This window comes from Anticarsia gemmatalis, chromosome 19, assembly GCF_050436995.1.
Source record: "Anticarsia gemmatalis isolate Benzon Research Colony breed Stoneville strain chromosome 19, ilAntGemm2 primary, whole genome shotgun sequence".
In the NCBI taxonomy this organism is placed as follows: Eukaryota; Metazoa; Arthropoda; class Insecta; order Lepidoptera; family Erebidae; genus Anticarsia; species Anticarsia gemmatalis.
In genome coordinates, this window is record NC_134763.1 from 7,385,176 (window position 1) to 7,404,008 (window position 18,833).

Below are 18,833 nucleotides of genomic sequence, written 5' to 3' on the forward strand. Positions count from 1 at the left end.
GTTATATTTTTTTTTGATAATATAAATTAAATAATATATGAATGAATAATAAATGAAGGTATGCAGATGGCAAACCCGCACTTAGCCAGCGTCGTGGACTCAAGACTAAACCTATGCCTCATTTCGGCAGCAGACCCTTGCCCAGCAGTGGGGCATTAAAGTACCTACCGGGTACCTAATTATATTATTTAAAAACACCAAACTGGAACTTTTTTGCATAGTTCCAAAAAAGTTTCTGCTTATTGAAAATAAGTATCCAATGTGTTTTACAAAGCACAGTTGACTGACATAGCATATAGTATGTACTTACAAAAAAAAATGTGGTATTTTACATTTTAATTTAAAAGAATATTTGATTTAATATACACCACGTGTAAGATTTCTTATCGAAAGCATACCTACTGTGTACACATATGGCATCTGTGCCATAAACTGGAACTTCCTAGCAGAAAAACCCAACATCATATCACCTTGACCTCAGTATATACAGCAACTTGCATTATCGTTCGGATCAAATGGAGTTGATAGTTGATAATAATAATATAATACAAGGGCGGTATTTCTATTAAAAAACCCATATGGTTATTTGCTGCATCATATTGATCTATACAAAAGTGTGGATGGTAACGCCATCTAGCGTCTAAAAGCTGAAAATCCTACATCACGCAAGAAAAGTTACAAAATCTGCCCGGTCACAGTAACTGCGGTCTACCAAGCATAATCACTCGCGTGGTAGGAAACTTCTTTTCAATTAATTATATTTTAAAAACTATAAAAAATAGGTTAATCAGTAATCTAAGACGACCTGTAAAGTCCATTATTACGGCCAACTTTCAAAGTTCAAATTGGCTTCATGTAAAGTTGTACTGTCATACTACTTTGTTACTAACAAATTGAAGCAAAGAGTAGTCATACAAACTTACACAAGAGTCCTTTTAAAGTACTCCAAAGATGACACCGTCATTTGGTTCGGTGAGCACAGCGTGATGGAAGGATAAGGCAGGTTGTACACGCTCTCGAACTGGTTCTCGATGGTGACGCGCGTGGGCATCTCGTCGAAGCGGCCGTACAGCAGCGAAGTGATCATGTACGACATTACTAGTACTGCTATCAAGTTCAATGCCCAGAAACATCTGGAATTGTAGGCAAAATTAACAATTATGTACAATTTAAGATACCTACCTAATTTTGTTTTTCAATTTCCTAAACCGAAAAGTTTCAACTGTAAACCGATTTTTAGTCAAGAAAGAGTACGACTACACACGATATATCACACGATTTCTATTTCTTCATGTTTAAACTTGAAAGATTTGTAATTAACAGGTTTACATGTTTGTTTATTGAGTAAATACAACTTTTTTTCAAAATAGTTCCAAACGTCCTTTCTGTAAGTTAAAAATGTGGGTAGGTAGTCAAACTAAACTCGCAAGCGGCCCAAGAGAAATTCTTTGAACAAACCCTCAAATACAATCAATTTTATTAGCATTTTTCAATGACTTACCTCGACAAGAAGTCAGGATACACATAAAAGTACTTCAGTCCGATCAAAGTGCTTTCTAAACAGTATCTTCTCAATAAAACCCAGAATTCTCGCGACATTATTGCACTCGAACGCTTTCAACTGTTCATTAAATTGACAAAGCTTGAACAAACATTCTATTTAAACATTTATTAAAAGTTCTTTAATAAATGTATTTAAAATATCCACGTGTAAAGGAACAGTCACGAAATGCTTATTAATTAATATTAACCATTGAAATTATCTTTTAATCTACACGGTGCAGCTTGTTGGTTTAGTTTAATTTTAAATTAATTGTTCAGGTCACGGTAACTATAAAAAAGTACATAAAAAATGTAGGTTGGTACCTACCTATACGATGAAAAAATGCTAGGTATACACTGTACCACCAGTAACGAATTCTAACAGAGTCCTTTTGGTTATTAATATTAGGTTAAAGCAATTTTTCAAACTACGTATTTCTAGTGTCTCACTTCGCATGATTTACCAGGAAAAGTATTAATCCTGTTTTACAATTTATTGTAGTTCAAGGTATGTAGTCATTATGTCCAATATTTAAATAGGTGTAGGTAGGTCAAGATAAAATGACAAATAAAAGAGGTATTTAGGAAAAATGTATAAAGTGACTTTATTGAGAAATTCTCATTACATATTTTCGTAATAGTTAACAATGTTCAAAGGTTCCACATGGTTGACATATAAACAATATTATATTTCATAAATACATAGTGCACATCGTCAGTCGTATAATCGCTTCAACTCAATCAACGGCTACTAAACATCGACAAATGAAACATGATAAACATCTAAGGCATTAAATATTAACAACGTTTTATTCACGTTGAACAATTTAAATATTTTAAACACATTTCGAACATTTTCATATATATCTCGATGACGATTACACTAACAATAATATCGATAATAACTCTCAAAATCTGTAACTCCAAACGAGTATTACAAGATATTTTAAAAAGAAGTTTTAAGATAAAACGTATTAATTCCACTTAGTGTGGTGTGCGACATTTATAAATATATTTTAAAATAATCAAACCTTTCACAAAGACTGCTCCTTGCCGTGCCTACAACTTGCAACAACGATAATATCGACACACCGAACGAAATAGTGCACGCAGACTTCACGAAACCTTACATTAGCCATCTCTTAAGATCCATTGACAAGTATTTTTTTTAAATTGTCTTGCCAGTTAAAGTTGGCTATGGCCAATGGACGCACGAAAGCTAGACTACTAAATAAATTATCTAAGATAGAACTACATTTAGATTAAAAAATGGGACAGATAATATTTTCTACCTAATTGAAGTTTTGATAGATAGAGATAAATACAGTTTCATTACAGTTTTACGAAACCTAAAGAATAAAAACCTTTCATCAATCATATTCTAATCGCTTGAGTAATCAGTGACTATACTATGCTTTATAAATGTCCTCTTTTAGGTCACTAAACAACAATCAAAGTATGTGCCAAAAAGAATTCAATTCTATCTTAAATAATAATACAAAAACGACTTGTCAATGGATCGCCGTAACGCACACATATCCATAATAAATACAAAGTGCTTATCACATTAATATCCAAATAAGTATGAATAAATATCGTATAATATATCAATGCATATCTTGTTTAACAATACTTATATTTTATATATCATAGCAGGTACTAGTTTGGCTTTCATGTATCTCTATGTATTATGTTGCGAGTATATGGTAATACTAATGTAGGTATGTATTGAGGCAATTATTTCACTAATTTATGTAAATATATGTGTTTGTCGTAAAATCAGAGATAAATTTCAGATTAAAAAAGTTGCAGCATGCTTTAAGAAAACTATTGATTCAGAGAAATTGTTACTTAACTTAATATGAAATATAAAACTAATGGTTACTAAGATATAACCCGGATTAATATTATGCTACTAAAATTGTAAATATATAATAATTATAGGGGACTATTTATGCAATTAAATAAAATATATTTCTATCAGATTGTATAATAATAAGTTGTAAAAAGAAATGTAGCGTCAAAGTTTCTAGCTATTTCCATTCAAGGTATTAAATATTGTAAAATATGAAACGAAATTCTACAAGATTGGTCGTCTTATTATAAAGATGAAGTTTAAATCATTTAAAGGATTTGAGCCACAGTACTGAGCAACTCAAGTTTCGTTATTCGTAAGAGTATTATAGACAAACAAAATATATAGTTACTATAATATATAATCTTGTATTTTCTATATATTTCTGTATCATAATAACATATCTTTTAATAAATATAGCTATTCTAGCTCTCTACTGAGTGTTGCAATACATAATATTATTTTTTTGTTTTTTTATTTATTTATTTATCAATGAGCAATGTTTTATGCGAGGGATACAAATGTAGAAAAATGTACTAATTTGCGTACGATCTACGCTCTATGGAATATTAGTTGAATGCTTATCACCTTCTTACTTGCTATGCAATTGTCTATGACAAGACTTTTTTTATAAGTTGTAGAGAAGAGTACATCTAAAATCGAAGGTTATGTAATAATGATAATCCATTTTATTGAATTCAAAAGCTTTGAGTATTTAAAATTGCGTTAAATAATTTTATATGAATCATGAAAAATGCTTATCTGTATACAAGGCAATACATATATATTTTATATAGTAACATTCATCACATAATATTTATATTTTAACATTATAATTTAATCTTTCGTATGGCACTGACCGTCATACACCTTAACAACTGTATGAGATTTAATATAACTACTTGACAGAAATTAGTTCTTGTAAAATACGCCAGAGGCGCTGTTTAATTTTCCATGTAAAAATTTCTCGAAAGCTACTCGATAATGTATGGTGGTAACACTAATTAAATTCAAAGTTGAAATTGAATATGAACTTTAGATAGACACAGTTCGAAATATATAAAATTATAGATTTTTTGATTAAATTGATAGTATACATCACTTGGGGCATAATATATGTTACAAATATCGAAATACTGTGTATATTATTAATATTTTTAGTATATTTTAAGCAGTCGAAGTTGGTAAGGTGTGCAATGGCCTCATATCTGCAAATAACAGTTGCAGGCAAATAGTGAAACATTCTAACTATAATACTATAGTTACAATACTATAACTATATAGTCATGTATAACATGCATCTACTTTTTATTCAAACTAATCAAATTCAATACTTTTTAGCATTACACTTGTATAAAATCTCTATTTGTCTAACCAATCTATATTACCAAAATGTTGGTGTTAATTATTATATAAATATACCTATAATTGTTCCGCTCATAAGCAAATCTTTCGTCTATTTGCCTACAACTATGTTTTAACACTATTATATCAAATATTATACAATAATAATACAGAATTTCACATGCATGCTTCCTCAAAAGATAATGAAATATATATATTCCATGAAAGCAGATATAATTATAATATAATCGTATTATAAACGTTTGAAACTTATTATTTTATAACATTATGAAGTTTTATATAATATAGTTCGTGCGTATTTTTAATTTGACATTTATTTTGTCTAACAAATATTATTCTACGACAGTAAATTAATACAAATATTTCCATTATTTTGGTATTTGTATGAGTATATGGTTGATAATTGTTTTGTGAATCTTATTGATTATTTGACATATAATAATATTATATTATCTGTTATTATTTATGTAGTAATAAAAATTGTAGAAATAATTACGATTCGTAATTAATAAAAGACGCCGAAGTTATACATTAAATGTCTGAGATTCGTGATTAAGTCCTATTTAGTAATGATTAATACTAATTATCGGAATTACTGAATTGGATAAAAATCGGTTTATTCGAGTTCCGTTACAAAATTGTCGTTTCCCTTACAAATTTATATATGAAGAGTATATTCAAGACATACTAGAATAAATGTCTATACTTCCAAGGTATATAGTATATCAATATTCAATAAATATCCATTCTAGATTCATTATTCTATCTCACAAGTATTGTGCGCTCCAAGTCTTCATCATCATTATAAATACTACAAAACGTCAACGTTCAAACTTTTAAAATATGAGAAATTAAGTTCTAAAATACTCCCAAAAACAAGCCTCAGCAGGAAGAAGTTCCCTTTACAAAATGACCATATCCAAACGTTACAATTCCCGTCCAACATACAAAAGCGTACCGTAATATAATAATGGAGAGATTACAATGCTTCGTCACTGACGAATACTTCACACGGAACCATAAAACGTGCGCAGTCGGTGCAACAAACGGGTGATACAAGTATACGTAACGAGTACGTGCACACGAGTGCTCGACGGGCAAAGCAAAACGTGCGAGAACAACGAAAGCAACACGCGTCGGTACTTCACACACGTGGACAGTGTGGGACATGACACAGACGGCCGGCGGCGACGGCGGGCGCGGGGCGCAAAAGCACTGGGACAGTGCGGCCGGGCCGACCGGCGCGGTCACGTCACGTCGCGGCGACGAGCCGGGCCCGGGGGAGGGGCGACAACATTCAGACCAGCGCGACGGCCTCGCGCTACGTGTCCGTTCGTCAGGAGTCCAGTAACACGTGCCAGCGCTGGACCTGCGTAATAAAATGAAATTAAGAACTATTAGCAAATTAATGGTATGCCGATTGTCATGACGTGTTACTTGAAATTATTTAAAACTTCTACCGGATTGGAATCGTTGGAATCTCAAAGTGATCTGGCCTACATAGCTTACCATGTCTTAAATTACTATCCCAATTTCTTCGGTCTTTTAGAATGAAATTAAAAACGAAGGTAGTATTGTACCTGTTCTCCCTGTCTCTCGTAGAGCTCCTGCCAGTGTCGGGCCTCCTCCCGGCCGGAGGGCGCGTTGCCGAGCGCGAACCATCCGACCATCTCGTTCTTCTTGACACTGCGCTTCCACCACACCGACACCATCAGGGTCACCTCGCTTAGTTGGAACAGAGCTACCTGCAATATACAGATAAACGAATTGAGCCAATATTTATTAACATAATGTAATCTAAACAACTTAGTAATACTTTACCGAACTTACTTGAAATCATTAACGTTCCAGTGCAGCAGTGCTGGGAAAGGGTCTTCTCCTTAAATAAAGGAGGAACTAGCTTCTAGTGTACGCTTCTATTCTACTAGGCTTCTTGTGAGCTTTGCATTCTTATAAGAACTCTAAATAATTTTGTGATTGAATGTTAATTTAGTAAGATTTCATCACGACGTTCTCCTTTATCGTGAGTACAGTTTCCATGTTCAATGTTACCCAAATGATTCAAAGTAACCCAAATTGACCTTACAAATGATAATTATTTTTAATATAAATCATTTGTGCGTTGCCTTGGGTTTGAATCCTTGACTACTTGCGAGGGTAGGCGGATGCGTGGAACTAATACTCACTGCTAAATTTAAAATTTGTTACCTGAAATATGAAGAGCTCTTTGTACAGCGGGTTGGACTGCGCGCGGCGCGTGGTGGACTTGCATCGTCCGAGCTCCATGCCCAGCGAGCTCATGAGGCATAGCTTTACGTAAGTGTCCGGCGCCTTGTTCGGCGACAGCTTGCGGAAGTGCGTGCCTTTTATTACCTTAAATAAAAACGTTTAATTAAAAAGCCATGAATAATTGAGTTAACTCCAGTACAGTCCTATTCTAGGGCTCAGGGATGAGATAAATCATCTTCCAAAATCACTAAGATTAGACTTTGCTTACGCTGGCCAAGAAAGCCTATCAAAGAGTTTTTAAAGAAAATCTGTAGATGTAGTAAAGTTGCTGATGTTTTATTGCTTTCACGTTAAAACGTGAATGGATACTAGAGGATCTAACTGCTATAATACAAATTTGTAAATGTAAATGGAATTTTAATAATCACCATCATCCAAATAAACAACATTAGTTTTTCTTTTCTGTTCACTTACCCAGTGGTCATCTTCGCTCGTTGATATTACCATTAACAACTTTGGCTACTACTCGGACTGCATGTAAACTAATGCTTTAGTTCCAGTAGTAATCAGAGCCGTGAATAGCACACAAATATACCGACGTTTCACGAAGTAAGACATTAATCTTCGCAAATGTGTTCTTATCTTTCTAAATAGAACTTTGGAAATTGCTGTAATCAGTAGCGGATTCAGGCAGAATTTCTTTTCATTACACAGTAGTGGTGCGGATTTGGAATGCAATATACCTCTAATCTATATATCTCTAATAAATCTGTTTCCACTATTATTACAGCCACTTCTTCGAAGTACAAAAGCAGACAATTTAAACTCACACAATTTAATAGGAAGCACAATTATTCAAAGCAGCGCATACAAATACCAGCAGCTTCGAAAATAAGTCTTGTTTTTATCAAATCAATAAGACCAAAACAACTTGCTTAAAAGTATAACTATTACAAACCTCAACAGAAAGATGTCCAGTGGTAGAATTATACTGCAATCCAAGCAGTAGTTCTGGTGCGGAACGTGCACTACAGCAGGACGAAGCGGAGTCAGATCGCGCGAGACTGCAGGCCTCCCCGCCCGCGCCGCCCGGCGTCGTCACGGTGCCAATAGATGATGGACTTGCTAACACTCCCGTGATGGAGTGTGAGTGGTTCAGCTCTAGTTTCGGAAGCTAGAAAGAGGGGAAGATGAGACGGCAAGTGTGCTTGGATTGTGGTGATCTCCACCCTTGTCGTGCAGCCAATTTTAGGATACTGTCCAAATTATAGGAATGTAGTTGTTTCTTATTGTTCTAATGGCTGCATTTAGATGTTGTTAAGTATTTACGAGTAGTGAAATGTTTCAGAATCAAATCAGTTTGCTATCACTCATATGGGAATATGAATATTATGTTACGTAATACTCAGTATAGTTATGTGTTATTGTATCATTTCATCTGTCGACTCCCTAAACGCCCACCCGACATAGCCAATGTCACAAATAAAAAAATACCCGCCACATAAAATTAATTCCAGAATCAATTTAACATAATTTGATCCAAGAGTCCTTTTACCTCTTAGGTTCCCAGACTCACGACTAAATTAAAACATATTATTTTTATAACACCCACTTGGACATGGGCAGTATATTAATAAAGGTCTTTCTAAACGTGTTCGTCACCTGTAAGTTGGGTTGGTTATGTTGTCGTGGCATGAGCTGCAGCCACAAGCTGTTCTCCAGCTCGAGGTTGAGCGTGGCGAAGCTGACGGCCGCCTCGCCCAGCAGCCGCTGCCGGCGCATACGCTCGCACCCGTAGATGCGTATACGTAGACCCAGACCGTGCACGTCCTCTGATATTACAAAGTGTATTTTATTAATAAAAACTTATTTCTGCCAGTTTTATAACTAAGCTTTTTTCTTGAGTTTTTAATAAATATACTGGAACTTCATTATTATACTATTTTAATACAGTGAAAGTATAATAACAGATAAGAATAAGTACTTGATAAACTTAGTTAGAATATAACAAAGGAATAGAAAGAATACAATTCTAATAAGACATATAAAATGCCAATCAGGTATTAAATGGTCTTATGAGCTTTTAACTACAAATGAGATAGATAATTCTAGTAGGTGGCAATAATTTTACTAATTGGATATTTTACGAAATAGAAAATACCTGGGTTGATCTTATGAAAGACGAAGCTTTCCATGTACTGTGGATTTTCGCCATTCCGTATTTTTGACTTGTATTTTTGTTTCTTCAAAGGTAACAAGACAACTCGGACCTGGAAAAAAACAAATATTAGCAAAACAGTAGTGCTTTGATCACAATTACAGAATAATCTTCAAAGACATTTTTGTCTAAGACCAGTGAACTGACGGTGCTAAAATTACAGCTTAGAGATTCTGCTAAAATATATAAACTGCTGCATGACTTGATCAAAGTTTTTCAATGCAATCTCTATATTTTCAAAGCAAAACTTATGTATAAATTAAAGTACCTGGCTCTGTAGCATCTGTCCGGGCGTCCTTTCAGGCAAGGTCCTGGCCTGCAGGATGTGCACTGTCATGCTGCGTACTGGTGCATCGTACAGTAGCGTCAGCTCCACCGAGCCGCGCTCTTGAGAGCTGCTGCTCTCGCCGCAGAGCAGGGATGTGTCCTGACGAAATAATAAAAAGAACAGTTGTCTTATATCTTATTATATAGTCTGCGGATATGTGATATGATGAACTGGCTAACAAAGGTCCTATGTTTATATGTTGTATCTTATGCCTCCATTGTTATTTGAATACCTACTTACTTATTAGTGTACCTACAAATATAGAGTAGTAGTAGTAATAAAGTTTTGTGATCCTCTTTAATAAAAACAGCTGGATGAGTCATAAATAAATCCGTCAATGAAATTGCTAATAAATATTGGGCTTACTTTTCCAAAGTGTTTGGTTTGTGGTTATGAAAGTTATGGTCAAATGTATGAGAATAAAGAAGCTGTTATTTTGTACATAAGTTATTTAAATAACTGTTCATGTGATAAACTTCAAATGCCTTTATGTTTTATGTGCCATAAAAAAACAAATTGGCCAGTGTTAACTTTTTACGAAAGTCCTCAAATTTATTTCCATCATTAATATTCTACCTATTAACAAAACACATACATCAGTTGAAGTAAATCATTTGTCAAACATGCTCTACTTGGCATAACGACTTATCCGCAAGGGACTGATGATCGAAGTGATTTAATAAATAATGGCCATAGCCGTCAGTCATGAGAACTGCCCACGCACAGACAAATGACGTTGATACAAATCGATGTACATACTAACATGCTATATACATGTACCTACTAAAAGTACGCTACAAAAGTCGTAACTACATAACTGTATACTTAAAAACAATTCTTAACTACAATTTCCATTTTGTTTTTTCATTGTACCTAAGTTTATGCTGACCTGAAGAAATTTGAAGAGTCTATAATAAACTGCAATCAACTACTTAAACATTTCAGTACGAATATAAGGATTTGAAAAACTGAATATGTCAATGACTTCTGTAACTAGCTGTACGTCGTGCTTAGCCCCGAGCTCTTCATAGCGTGGTTTAAATAAATAATCAAGGTTTTGACTTTTGACGAGGTTTTCTAAAGGTATCTACTTGTTGGTCGAATGGTTACAAAAAGTACTTTAATAGACGTAGTTAAAATTGTGTAGAAACATTAAGATATATCTTGCAAGTAAAAAAGGAATGTGAATTTAAAGCTATGATACTAGAAAATGAGGGTGTAAATTATCGTCTATTGTTGAATCTTATTGTTGAAAATTATCTAACACCTTTTCTAATTTACGCAGAAAGGTTAAGGTGACAGATCTCCGTGCTGCAAAAAGCACTTAAGACCCATATCTGATCTACTGATCAGATCTGCTGACTGTCATTACTGGTAGGAAATCTCTCCAGTAATCTAACTTCTATAACATTCCATTTGAAAGCGATGTGACAGCTTCTACGCCTTTAGCTAGTTTCAAGACAACTGGCCACTGAGCCCAAATAAATATGTATCTATTGCGGGAAGACATTAACCAAAGAAATAATGATAAAAGTTCCTTACATTATGTGCAATGACATCGCTATCGACGCTGCTCTGCGCTTCAAGCGTGTGGATGTACTCGGCCCGCTTGGGCACCACCTCATCGATCCTGGTCTCCCGCAGCGTGGTCTCGCGCAGAGCCGTCTCTACCAGTTCCACGTCCAGCTTCGAGCAGCACGCGTTCTCATTCTTCTCCTCATAGTGGCATTCCACCTCTTCCTTATCCTGCAGAGAAGTTCCTCTTTTAATGTTCTATGATGCAAAAATACTTAGATTTTGTGTGAGTGCTTTGAAATGTTGATTTGAAAAAGGTGTTTGAGAAAGTACTTTTCATGGATGTTTGTCTCTTTGTTCACCAGAAATGTATGATATTTTTATTCTGAAGTGGGTGTGTATATTGATGATAAGTTCAGAGCAAGTGTATAACTTTTTAGCTCCAGATATGTTTTATTGTTTGATGATGTTTTTAGTCTACCTTGAATGTTATATTACATTTGCATGCTTCAAAAACAAAACAGTTAGGTACTAGATAAACTATGTTTTACTAAGATACAGCCCGTATAAAGATGCTAATCATCTGATAAATCTAATTTGCAATTCAATGGCGCGCGTGTGTCTCAGGTATTTTCCTCAAAGCAGTTCTTATGAGACTGTTTTAAATACAAATATTACAGAGTTGGAACTGAGAATGTAATATGGAGGTAAAAGTTTATGCAACGTTCCAAGCGCATTTACAGCTAAAATACCAAATCAGTGAGCTTATTTATAATCCTGGAATCCACACATTTGGAGCAGATGCACACAAGATAACAACATATAACGCACTCAACGGTTTAATTATTTAAATGATTGTAACTCCGTTATTACCCTACTTCTATTTTTGGTACGCGTTACGTTTAGGTTTAAATATTTGTGTTGACCCAAATGCCAGAGCTAATATGTGTGTTTATTAACGGTGAAATGTGTCACTGTAGTGACTCATACGTAATGAGTAGTAGTTTTACGATGCGCGCGGGTGCCTCCTCCTCACAGATATATAACAAACAATAACATAGTAAAAGCGTGTGCTAGCCATGTCAGCGGGTAGGGGACGTAGGGGTCTAAGTCAAATGTCGTTAGTGTCGTCTCACCTGTGGTATGCGCAATCGCAGCTCTTCATCCGAGTCGGACGCCTCGAACGTGTATATTCGTTCGGGGTAATGGTTCGGTTTCGACAAAGCATCTATAACAACACAGACGTACGGACAACGTCAATCGATATACAATATAGCCCTAACCCGAGCTAAAACTACTCGACTAAATGAACCTCGTCACTAACTAGCATTTACCTAATTGTCTTCTACATAACTATGTGTAAACAAACACCTAGAGGTATAACAAGTGAATAAATAAATATTATACGAGACCTTCGTGACGCGCTCGACGCCCTTGACGATACATTAAACACAAAAAAAACTGTTAGTTCTCTCTATACTACACAATGACTCTGCCACAAATGACTTCGTTCTATAACGAAATCGAAATGTTAATAATTAATCACAAAATCGATAGGCATAGGTTTATTTATAAAGGCGAAGGATTTTATAATACTATACGATACGGTTATGGAGATAAATATTAAGTTTGGACATTTAGAACAACTATCGTGTTAGCAACAAAGAAAATCATTATGACGATACTAATGAAATGAATTAAGACATACAGTAGCTCGTTAACACAAAAGCAAAACAAAGGGTCGTGCACTCACCGAACGGAGCATTGTCGAGCGTGAGGCAGGGCGCGGGCACGCGAGGGTTCACGGCGAGCACGTCATCGCAGCACTTACGGCCGAACACCGCCGAGTAGCACCAGCGCCGCCCCAGGAACAGCAGCACCACCAGCACCACCGCCGCGAACGCCGCTACCGCGCTGATGTACGCGCTCGCCTCCACTGCACACACACCACACACCGCACTTACACACCAGCTCAGCTCCACCACCGCCGCCTTCTGACAAACATGTTTACCATTAGTCGGGTTGATGACGCCGATGTTGGCCACCATCCTGGCTCACTGGGAGCCCGCCGGCCGCATCGCTGCGCGCCCACACTTCACGCTCCTGCCGCTGATAATCCTCGCTCGAACATACGACGCTTATATTCTCCTTGAATAAACGAGAATAAAGCGAACTGAGGGAAATAATTGGGACGTGTTGGCACGGTCGGGCTGTCAAAGCGTCGCGCCTGCGCGCTGGCGGAGGGGCACGTCGGGGCGTGTGGACACTTCTGCGCGGCTATAGGACGAAGGACCTCGCTCACAGGTGTATACCTCTGTGTATAGGCGGCTATAGTTCTCAGGAGCTTGTCGTCAAGGCCGAGGGCGGCACGTGCCCTCGTCGACCCTACGCTTCTACCTACAGATTAACCGTGTAGATATTATAATAGAAAGGCACACCGCACCTTTCCATGCTAACACTTGAATAAATTATGCCACTTTTAAATACGAAAAAATAATTTAGTGGTTGTGTGCCAACACAGAGGGTGTAGCTGCGTAATTAGAATAAATGACTAGCAATGCCGAGTAAGAACATAAATATGCATTACGGAAATTCATACGTATATTCACACCCACGCGAATACGGACCAATTTCATTCACGAGTAACTCGACCAGAAGAATTAGTCGCTAGGGAGTAGTAAAAATACCATAAAAGTTACATATTTACGATACATAATCCACTCAAACCCCCATGACGCTGTAATATAGAAAAATGTTGATAGGAGCTCCGAAAAACATTTTCTACACCATCTACCTATTTATTATGGCATTATAAGGCTTAAGGAATAAAACTTATGATTGGATTATCTACTCTTTTTTTAACTTGCTTTGTAACCTTGATATAGCAAAGTAGCCTTAATAAATCCCTATTATATTTATTGAGTTGATAATCAAAGTTGATATAAATAAATTTCCATATAGTCGTTGGGCAGAGCATAGTTGCAATTAGGACATTGGATATTTGCCAAGCTATAGGAACTGCAGTACTATACGTCACCGTACTTAAGCCGGCTGCCGACCGGATTTGTTTAATAATAAATTATGCATTCCACGAGTAACGCTTCACTAAATTAATCACTAAGGACATCACTATTCAAGAGACTTTGTCTAGCTGAAAGTCCTATAGTTATAATTTAAGCTTTATCATCTCCACGCAATTATCTAGATTGCCTAAGTTGTCATTAATTATTTACATAATGTCAATATCCAATGGTTAACGTTTTTACCAGAAAATATTCCCTGCCTATGTGCCAGTTTCTATATTAGATACATAATTTTAGATCAGCATATTCATATTTCTTTTGGTTTATTTAATCGGGTCCAACCATTGAAAGGTTTTTGATTACAAAGGATTACTAGGCCTTTATGCGAAATAATTTGGCTCCACAGACGAGTTTCTCAGGGGAAAAATCTGACATGTTTTCAAATGGCGTGATGTGATGAATATCTATTAAGTTACTAATCTCCTCATTACAGGTAGTCCCAACTATATAGTTATTTAATAAGAGATCAGTAGCATATATCCCTAATAAATTGAACCTTTACGTGGGGATAAAATGGCCGTCAACCTAATTAACTAATCAGGTCACACGGTACATTATGGTAATCCGTAGCGGAGGAAATTGAAATATAGGTAGATTGCGTAGCTATGTATAATGGATCTTCTTTCAGTCGTATTTTGTTACAAAATACGACTGTATTTGTATATCTCATTTATGTATATGTGTAATCCTTTCTTTTGCTTATGTATATTTAATAACTGCTTTTAAACCAATGATTATTCTCAGAAATGTAACGTTAGTGTTGTGTGTATCAATGTATACTTGTCTCTTTCACTCTCTCTGTTTCATCCTTGAATGGATGCCGATCAATAGAATGCCATTGATGCGAATTATTTAGTGCTGTTGTTACGTTATTGATTACAGGGTGTGGCCACTTGGTCAGTTCTCGATCAATACTCGCTATAATTAGAGGTCATTTATGTGTTATACAATACGGTTCATAAACAAATAAAACAACACATTAATATTTTGAAAATGTTTTTTTTATTAACACTTACATTTTTACAGCGCTCCTAGCCAACAGAGTAATACTATAAAATGAATCGGTGTAAAGAACTGTCGAACGCAAAACAATGTTAGTTCTACAGTGTACGTTAAACAAACCGCTTACAAAGATCAGATCATTACAATAATATCATCAACGACTATTGTCAGTGAGATGTACATGGTTCTCATCAAACAAGCACAGAAGGTCACCCTAAAGAAACGAACTTCATTTAAATCTATAAACATTTCATATAATTTAGATTTTATTAGTCGCTATAATGTTATATTTTACTTTTGTAACCATTATTATAATGTTATATGTATTCGTTACGAAAAATTGAAATGAATCGTTCCACTTGGTCCTCGCGCCTGGTGGCATGTGGCCGAGGGTCGCAGGCGCGAGGCGCGAGAGGCGCCCGAGTCTCCCGAGGGTCGGGAGCCGCGCGCGGGCCCGGCCGGGGCGCGAGGGCCAAGTGCCGACTAAAACAAGATGACTCTATCATAACTGTATAATTTTAAAAATTTCTAATTACGCATCCCTACGTTTTGTTATTATCTTTTAATTAAGAAATAAAATCTTACGTAATTACCATGAGCAGCCTATTTTAATAAATTTGACGAAATTCGCTAATAATCTGATTATTTTAGAAAAGAAAAGCGTCGTGTTTCCGTGGGCCGCGTGGGTCAGCGGGCACAGACGAGTACGAGTAACGAACAAAGTCGACGGCAGTGCTGATCAACGTGTCCGGCGCGGCCCGCGCCTCTAAGCGTTCGCGACTGTGTATGCTTTATTTATCTACTTTTACAATTGAAAATACGGCATCAAAATTTCAACTACCTACCTAACAGTAAGCAGTAGTACACTAAAACTCAGGCACTCCACATCGACCTCTCATACACCATGCACCCGATCGAATCGTCAACTAAACTTTTTTTCACTCGAAAAATTCAACTTAAATCTAATTCACTTAAATTATAATAATAATAATGGCTTCTTAACTGTTAATTTTACAACAAATGCGTTTCGTTGGCCGCCGAGCACGGAGCGCGGCGGGCGTCATACTTCTGCCCACTCGATTCACGAACGATGAACTACCGCTAAACGATAATTTATTACTTATTACATAAGTATGTGAAAAACAATTTATTAGTATTACTTTTACTCTATCTTATAATGTCATCAGTATGTCACTGAGGGCGTACTACTGTAACATGAAGTCCGAGTCGGCGGCCGCTTGCGCGAGAGTCGTGCCGGCCGTGTTGGGCCGGACCGACGGCCGGACCGGGGGCCGGGCTGGCGGCCGGACCGGCGGCCAGACCGACGAGCCGCGACCGACCGGCGGTCGGCCCGGCGCCGGGCCGCGCCGGGGCTCGGGCGGCACGACGCGGCGCGGCGCGGCGGCGGGGCCGGGACGCGTCGCGTCGCATTGTATAATATCAGACAGAGATTCAACAAATATTCGAAAAGATTCATCAGTTTGTCGCATGACAGTCGAGATACTCAAGGTACGTTTTAAACGATCTCGATACAAAAATAACATGTTTCACGATTTAAAATAATATGTGTATAATATTTTTTTTTTATATCATCACAAATATCAAACTTCATTCTCCACTGTGCATATATACATACATAGTTCGTTAGAAACGATAGTGTGAGTAGTGCGCGGGCGATGGGCGGGGTCCCGTCCGGCGCCGGCGCAGCCGCATCCTCTCGGTCACGTTACGCATAAAACGAACATCATAATAATATATAACAGTCGACAGGTACATACACAGGTGCCCCTGTGCGGAGCGATGCGGTAACAAGCGGTGAGAAGCGTACACGACAGCGATTACACATATACCGGAACGGCACCGCAAACCTCTGTCAGTCTGATATAAGAACACAAATGAACTTTATGTACGCAGTAACTAACTGATGCACGACGGTGTGGACAGTGGTCGGTGCGGTTTAGTAGTAAGTCTCTTGTTCGAGCCAGCCGCCGGGGTTGCGGCGCAGGTAGAAGCGTCGGATCTCGTCGTAGATGAAGATCGACAGCATGAACGGAATGGCGGGCAGCCACCACACGAACCTGCGCACACAACGTACACATACACAAATGCTCAACAGACAACATATACTAGGCGATGATTTCAAGACCTGTCCAAAAAGTAACAGCCGTTAGGTGTCACTGATGGTCTCCGATACTCACTTGAGTGGGTACATCCTCAAGCCCTTGTCCATTCCGGGAGTGTATGAGAGGAATGCGGCGAGTGCGGTTTCGAAAATGAGGCCGAAGTTGAGAGCCCAGTTGCGCATGCCCTGGTGAATGATGGAGTTACGGCGCGTCTTGCAAATGATCAGATCAGCCCACTGTACTACGACGATCGACACGAAGAAAGCGGTGTGGCAGGTGAACTCCAGAGCCTTGCGGTCGCGGTAGGTCTGAAACATACGTTCAAATATAATTAAAATGTTATAGATAATCAAAGAACATTTCCTATCGAAATTAGCAAACTTGTACAAAGTTGTACGTCGTTATTGTAAAAGAGAGATAAACCGCTGCCCAAGAATATATCAAGTATCCATTAAGATTAGTAAGAATAGACATCTAATGAAAACAAAATGCCAATCTCATTTTACTAGCGTTTAAACTGAGATGAACCTATGCTCCACTAGCGTCATCTCTACTGAACATTCCCATTAATTTCAAGAACATAAAAATTAAATAGTAATAGTTGTGTTACTCACCCACTCCTGTCCATAGGAGTCAGTCAGATCATTGATAGCCTTCGAGTCCCACATCTTCCTGATGCCGAAGAGTTTGAGCGGCAAGAAGCCGTTCTCAGCCATGATAACGAAGTATACGAAGAAACCAGCAGCGGCTTGGATCATTCCGATCTGGCCGTACGCCATCGAGATAAGCCTGAATACACCCCACACACACGTATTAGATACTGCACTTGTAAATAACGATCGTTTATCAAAGCTTTTAGTTAAGAAGAAGATTTAAACTTGAAAAGAGTTGTGCAATTTGAAATAAATTTTCCTTTACTTTTTTTAATTGAAAATTAAATTTTGCTTTACTGCGTTAAAGGGGCCAAATTAATATTGCAATTGTTAAAAGGAAAAATTGAAAGAAGCAGTTAGTTTTAGCAACTACTGCTGCGGTATGTTGGTTTATGACAAACAGGACTTTGAATGACTTTTGCATAAAAACCAACATTGGCATGAAAATTGCAGAAGTAAGGATTTTATCATTTATGGCAATAGACCAATTTTACAAGTCCAATTTATCATAAAATCAACTAAACAGTTGATACATTGGAAACAAAAAATAACAGCATGCATTACAATTTCGATTCCCATTGTTAGGTTGATTGTGTCCAAGAAGTGTACAAAATATTTCTTGTTTGTCAAAGTATCAACTATAGACTTTATCATCTAGAGTTGTGTCACACATTAGGACAAGAGCATGCAAGTTTTTATAACTAGGGCGAAGAAAGCATAAGCGGTCTTTTATATTGAGTGTTACAGCACAGTTAGTACAAAATATAGAAAAAAGAAGCGTTTAAAGTGAACAAAAAGTAAAGTAAAACAGTATAAAGAGCTGAACAATAAGGCCTATCCATAGTGTGATTCTGTGGGTGAGCCGGAAGCTTCCGCGGCGGTGACAACCTTGCTAGAGCGTGCGTCATCTAGATACAATA

General features: G+C 37.1%; 2 protein-coding genes across 13 annotated transcripts in view; both read right to left on the reverse strand.

Annotated features, from left to right (window-relative positions):
• Positions 1-2,122: 2,122 nt before the first annotated feature.
• On the reverse strand, positions 2,123-13,289 carry Syt14 (Synaptotagmin 14). Of its 3 annotated transcripts, XM_076126832.1 has the most exons (12): positions 13,064-13,289; positions 12,806-12,988; positions 12,465-12,485; positions 12,189-12,280; positions 11,080-11,283; positions 9,478-9,636; positions 9,153-9,261; positions 8,654-8,823; positions 7,950-8,165; positions 6,971-7,135; positions 6,343-6,507; positions 2,123-6,131 (listed from the first exon to the last, which is right to left on the reverse strand). In XM_076126832.1, the coding sequence occupies exons 1-12, from the start codon at positions 13,098-13,100 to the stop codon at positions 6,099-6,101; spliced, it is 1,554 nt and encodes a 517-aa protein (XP_075982947.1). In that variant the 5' UTR covers positions 13,101-13,289; the 3' UTR covers positions 2,123-6,098. The 3 variants fall into 3 exon arrangements, with proteins under 3 accessions (XP_075982947.1, XP_075982948.1, XP_075982950.1); XM_076126833.1 differs by lacking the exon at positions 12,465-12,485; XM_076126835.1 differs by lacking the exons at positions 12,189-12,280; positions 13,064-13,289 and having other exon boundaries at positions 12,806-12,960.
• Positions 13,290-15,114: 1,825 nt separating this feature from the next.
• The window catches only part of Atpalpha (sodium/potassium-transporting ATPase subunit alpha), a 50,776-nt gene continuing 47,057 nt past the window's right edge, over positions 15,115-18,833 (reverse strand). For all 10 annotated transcript variants that reach the window (XM_076126977.1, XM_076126980.1, XM_076126974.1 and 7 more), the window contains 3 exons: positions 17,875-18,049; positions 17,336-17,568; positions 15,115-17,215 (listed from right to left, as the gene is read on the reverse strand). In XM_076126977.1, coding sequence (XP_075983092.1) covers positions 17,095-17,215; positions 17,336-17,568; positions 17,875-18,049 — 529 coding nt within the window. In that variant the 3' untranslated portion in view covers positions 15,115-17,094. The remainder of the gene's footprint in view (positions 17,216-17,335; positions 17,569-17,874; positions 18,050-18,833) is intronic.

Excerpts from the sequence above, each read along its gene's own strand:
- Syt14 (XM_076126832.1), bottom strand. The coding sequence starts at position 13,100 with ATGGTGGCCAACATCGGCGTCATCAACCCGACTAATG. Across the intron at positions 9,262-9,477 it reads GACAGATGCTACAGAGCCAG|GTCCGAGTTGTCTTGTTACC; the intron begins GTACTTTAATTT and ends GTTTTTTTCCAG. Across the intron at positions 6,132-6,342 it reads ACGAGAGACAGGGAGAACAG|GTCCAGCGCTGGCACGTGTT; the intron begins GTACAATACTAC and ends TTTATTACGCAG.